The 5,451-nt window shown below is 49.3% G+C and overlaps 1 protein-coding gene across 3 annotated transcripts in view; it reads right to left on the reverse strand.

Moving 5' to 3' along the window:
• Positions 1-967: 967 nt before the first annotated feature.
• Positions 968-5,451, reverse strand: part of ubn2a (ubinuclein 2a) — a 13,507-nt gene continuing 9,023 nt past the window's right edge. For 2 of the 3 annotated variants that reach the window (XM_042706367.1, XM_042706366.1), the window contains exons 14-17: positions 4,143-5,451; positions 3,621-3,813; positions 2,928-2,996; positions 968-2,570 (exon numbers count right to left, since the gene is read on the reverse strand). The exon at positions 4,143-5,451 is cut by the window's right edge and continues 83 nt beyond it. In XM_042706367.1, the coding sequence (XP_042562301.1) occupies positions 2,524-2,570; positions 2,928-2,996; positions 3,621-3,813; positions 4,143-5,451 (1,618 nt within the window). In that variant the 3' untranslated portion in view covers positions 968-2,523. The remainder of the gene's footprint in view (positions 2,571-2,927; positions 2,997-3,620; positions 3,814-4,142) is intronic. The other variant, XM_042706368.1, reaches the window with a different exon arrangement.

Genomic DNA, 5,451 nt, shown 5'->3' on the forward strand with positions numbered 1-5,451 from the left:
TTCACCACATAGGCACACCCCCTACTCTCTCTCTGGGTTCTCCTCTTCCCCGCACTTCATATCATATCCAGTATGTGTGACCCCTGACCCCGCCCCCGAAGGCAACCTCATCCGTAGACCATGGGCAAGAATCAGTGTTATTGTGAAACAAGGAGCCTTCTGCTGCCACTCCAGCAGGACGTGTGATTTCATTTGGTTCAAAGCTTTATCATCCATGATCTAGTTATAATTATTACGATCCTCATTATTACTATTATTATTATTATTATTGGACTGGCTGTTGACAACCAGTTGTTCAACTGCAAATATCTCCTTTTATTTCTTGTATACCTGTATTTCTAGACAGTGATTTTTTGTAAAGGAAAATAAAACATATTCATTGTAAAAGGAATGTGATTTATTACTTTTACAGGTGACTGTTCTCACATTACCTTAAGGTAAAAGCTGTTATACAAGTACATTGATGAACAACAAACTTTAAAATGTTCATGGTAGGCTCGTCATCCCACACACGACAACGAATGAGTTCAAACATGCTTCTACAATTAGGTGCAGAGCACATTTGGAATCTTACCTCTTCCTCCCAGATAGATGACATCATCTCAAGTTGCCAAGTATTCAACACTGAATACTGAAATGTCTCCAGCATCTGTCTGCTTACATCACATCAAAGCATTCTAATGGACCCCCAATGTATTAAACACCAAGACATCATTTTCAACCCAAATCCAAAGGAAAGCAGCAACTGGTATAGGGCCTAAGGACCTATATATTTGTTTTATCAGACCATAGTGTCACAGCCCTATGTTCAAGGTTAGGGGTTTCTTTCCAATGCAAAGCTGTCAAACAAACTGATTCCATCTTCAAGTGGGGGAAAACTCCAACAAACCTTAAGACACCTATGCACACACACACTATGACACGGTGACAAAGACAGGTGGCCTTACACAAGACTCACACCAAAAACTGACAGCATATTTTTTATTTTAGAATCAACACACAACAATAATCTACAAAATAAACAGATAAAAATAAGGAGTCAAGGACAGTGAAATGTAATATTGTCAGAATGCGACTCCAAAGTGTTCTCAACCTATGTGGCTTCTTAGGGGGGAGGGGGGTCCTTTCACAACATCCAGACAGACCACCGAGAAAAACACTTAAGTACATCTTTTTCAAGAATATGATCAAATGAGCACACACACACACACACACAGACTTGCGCACACACACACACACACAATCTCTTGCAAAACTCGCCAGTTGACCGACAAACCCATCCTCAAGAACTTTTCTTTGGCGCCACTGTTCATTCAGTCGGTCAAACCACCACAGGAGTGATGAATGCTAGAGGAAGTAATCGAGAGAGGAGGATGAGGAGGAGCTTAAATGTAGGAAGAACTGAGTTTCCAGAGAGGTATGTCAGCGGAAGCTGAAAGATGAATGGAGGAGTCTGAGAAACGCCCGAGCAAATCCCCCAGCAACCACCAGAAGAGCGGAGCACAGGAGCTGAGGCGTGAGGCTGTACTTGTGCATGAGCCAGAAATAGTCCTGCATAGTTCAAAACGTACAAACTAAGGCGATCTGTTGTATTGAGTATTGGAGTTTTGTACTGATAAGCAATGAAATATTCAGAAATAAAGTTCAAGTAGGCTACAGACAATTTCTTTACCTGACACACACACACACACACACACACTTCCCACAGAAGCGTCTTGCTCAATTTCTTATAAAAAAAGAGCCATTTCACCGTTTCAAGTTTCTTTTTTTTTCTATTTCAAGGTCCAGTGTGATGTACAGCACCAAAGACACTGTGTAAGAGAGAGGGATATGAGCGCACACACACACACACACACACACACACACACAAACCATACTGACCTGGAAAGAAAATAGAGCATATTATATTTATATATATGTATATTTATATACATACACCCCATATTAACCCACTCACACACTCCTACACATCATAATTTGTCCCTGTGAGAAAATTATAAATAATTTATCCATATTAATAGCTAATGTATTAACAGTCAGTTTGTAAGAAAGGGCAACAGAACAGAGGACTACCATCCCACAGACGGAGAGAGGGAGTCGTATCTACAAATAAAAATAAAAAACAGATAGAAGTCCTATTTAACAACTCTTTACACAGGAAAAGTCCGGCCAACACTGACTTAAATACAAATTAAATTAGATAGCTTCTATTCTCCTACACACCCCTCTCTCTCCACAGTGATAAAGGTCTGTCATGTAAACATGTTGACAAAAAAAAATAAAAATAAAATAAAACGCAGTCACCCTTCCTAACATTCCAAAACAGTAATCAATTAAAAATAGAATGACAATAATTAGAATGAAGGTCATTAATGCGTTAGGTCCATCAATAAGAAAAAAGGTTTCTCCTTTTGCAGTCTTCCACTGCTGTGTCAATCAAAGCTGTACTGAAATCCCCCCAGCAGCTGACGACGTCACTTGAGTGGCGTTCACAGTCGGGCGGGGCTCGTGACTGGTCAGTGGTCAGTGGGTCTTCCTCTTCATGTCTCCACCCTGGCTTTGGTTTGTATCTGAGGGAAAGCATCAGGTGCACATCGCATCAGTCACACGGACAAACCTGCTGCACTTAGAAGCCCAAGGCATGCACTGGTGGTTAGTTCTGTTTGGAAAAGGAACACTGGATGGGATCTTAGTACTGCATGCCAACAGTCCTACAATAGAAGACATGGACGGGTGAGGAGAGGAACACGGGACAACCTGGGTGGGCCTACAGTCACGGTACAAAGAGCAGGACAGGAGAGGAGAAGAGAGGAGAGGAGAGAAGAGGAGAGGAGAGGAGAGGAGAGGAGAGGGAGAACAACGACTGGAGGAGGGAACAGACAGAGGGGAGGCTGAGGAGGAGGAGGAGGAGGAGGAGCAGAGTTTACCTGAGAAAGCAAGCTGCAAGTGAGGAGGTAGAGCAGCCTGAGACCCTGACTGGAGGCTCTTAAACAGATCTGAGGAGAGAGCGATGAGGGATCCAACAAAGAGGAGAAGCAGAGGTGAGATGGAAGGAGGGATGGATGGATGGATGGATGGATGGAGAGAGGAGAAATAGTGATGAGGGCAGGAGTGTTAGAGGGAGGAAAAAGTGCTGGAGACTAGCTTGTGTACGCGTACTAGACTACACGTACTATCACCTGTCTACTGATTACACACACACACACTTCTGAGCACCATCACCTGTCTACTGATTACACACACACACTTCTGAGCACACTCACAAGACTGCTGATTACACACACACACACTTCTGAGCACACCTCACAAGACTACTGATTACACACACACTTCTGAGCACACTCACAAGACTGCACGTGAGGGAAGGCAACTGTTACACTGGACACATCACAAATGGGCACATCTAGTTTGACTGAAGCAGTACGAGATTCTAGATTACAAAAGTCATGAGAAGGTTTCAGTCATTTCATAATTATCTACGATTCTTGTTTCTGTTCAAAACTGATAATAAAACTCTGTGGTCAATATGAGGAGGCATGAATGAAAGGCAGACTGCTATTGGCTAATCTGTGTGTAATGTTAACGGCAGTGTGTGCGGATCATCCTGATTGGTCACTTACTCTGTGCCAGGGTGTATCCTGAGTTGGCGCCGGGAGAGGAGCCCATGCTGCCGGGGGCAGTGGGTGGGGCGAAGTTGAGCAGCTGGGGGAACTGGAAGGGCAGGGAGACGGGCACCAGACCCCCCAGCATGCCAAAGCCCAGGGGCAGAGAGGGCACTGAGCTGAGGAGGTTAGCGGCCGCTGCTGAAGAGACCTGCAGACAGGACAGGACAGGAGGACAGGACAGGACAGGACAGGACAGGACAGGACAGGACAGGACAGGACAGGACAGGACAGGACAGGACAGGACAGGACGGAGGACAGAGGACAACATGGAGGGGGGGACACAAACACATTACCAGTTCAGGTTAGATCCGTACGACAATAAAGAGGGACGGAATTGCTGGTACTAAAATATGTCATCTTCAGATCCCTTAATAAATAGGATTTTCCACCCGTCTAATCTTTATTAACCAGGATGGAGAGTGCCATGGTCTCCAACACTACGCTGTTTGACCCAAGTCGTAACCCTCGGTAACCCACCTGCGACAGATGTGAGCTGACTGACTGTGAGGTCATCGTTGAGGTCATCGTTGAGGCGGACGCTCGACTGGTCACGGCTTTGGCACTCTGACCGGCCCCTCCCACCGCCCTCTGCCTCTGGCCGTGATTGACAGAGATCACAGACGGGGAGGAGATGATGTCCTGATGACTGCTGACTGACGGGGGCGTGCCTATGGGGCCGGGGTTAGTGTTTCCCCCCCCTCCACCCAGAGGTGCGGAGGGCTTCTGACCGCCCGGGTAACTATAACTGCCCTGACCGGGTTTGACGGACGAGCCTCCCTGTGTGGTGAAGGGGGGTCGGAAACCAGCGCCCTTGGCACTGTACTGGTGGGAGTTCACCATCATCTGAGGCCGGGAGAGGGGGAGGGAGGGGGAGGAAGAGGGGGATGGGGAGGAGGAGGAGGAGGGAGGTGGGGTAGGGGCAGGAGGACGAGGGGTTAGTTTGATGATGGGGGAACTGCTGCTGTGGGAGGACTTGGTGAGGGTGGCCTGCATGGGGGTGATGAAGTTGGACTGAGGGTGTTGGTGCTGGGCTTTGGACTGCGGGTGGGAGATGATGATGGGGGAGGAGGAAGGCACGGGAGAGGGGGAGCCTGGCAGCCGCTGGGGCTGCTGGGGGCTCTTAGCGTTGAGCTGAGAGGGGTGAGAGTTCACTCGGGCCAGCGGAGAGCCTCCACCCATCCCCCCGTTACCGCCGGATAGCTTATTAGCGGAGCTCTTGGCCATCCCGGACGGTGGCGTGGCCTGGCCTGGCTTCATCCCCGGGGGGCAGAAGGACTTCTGTTGAGGGGGCAGGAGGGGGGAGGCGGTGGGCGGGGGGCGAGGTTTTGGGGGAGAGGGCGAGTTGAGCCCGGCCCCGGACCTGTGGGTGGGCGTCATGGCGAGTCTCTGGGCCTGCGATAAGAGTCCGGCGTCTTTCAGCATTCCGTAGGCCTCGGCACGGGAAGCGGCGGAAGGGGATGAGGTAATCGTCATCGGGCGGCAGAGCGAGGGAGAGGAAGAGAGAGAGGGAGAGGTAGATAGCGTGCTCATGTTAGCCAGGGACATCACGGGGCTGTCCAGTTTCGACGTCACGGAATGTGAAAGGGGGGAAGCATAGTGGCCGACGAGGATGCCGGCGGTGGAGCTGGCCATGCTGACCGGGGAGGAGGTGGGAGGCCCGTTGGTCTGGGTCAGGCCTTTGGCCGCGTTACTGAGGAGGGCCAGCGCCTGGGAGATGGAGTCCAGGGAGTTGGTGGCCAGGTCTTCGTCCAGCGAATCAGAGAGGCAGATGGGCTCCGAGGGCGAG

This window comes from Clupea harengus, unplaced genomic scaffold, assembly GCF_900700415.2.
Source record: "Clupea harengus unplaced genomic scaffold, Ch_v2.0.2, whole genome shotgun sequence".
NCBI lineage: Eukaryota > Metazoa > Chordata > Actinopteri > Clupeiformes > Clupeidae > Clupea > Clupea harengus.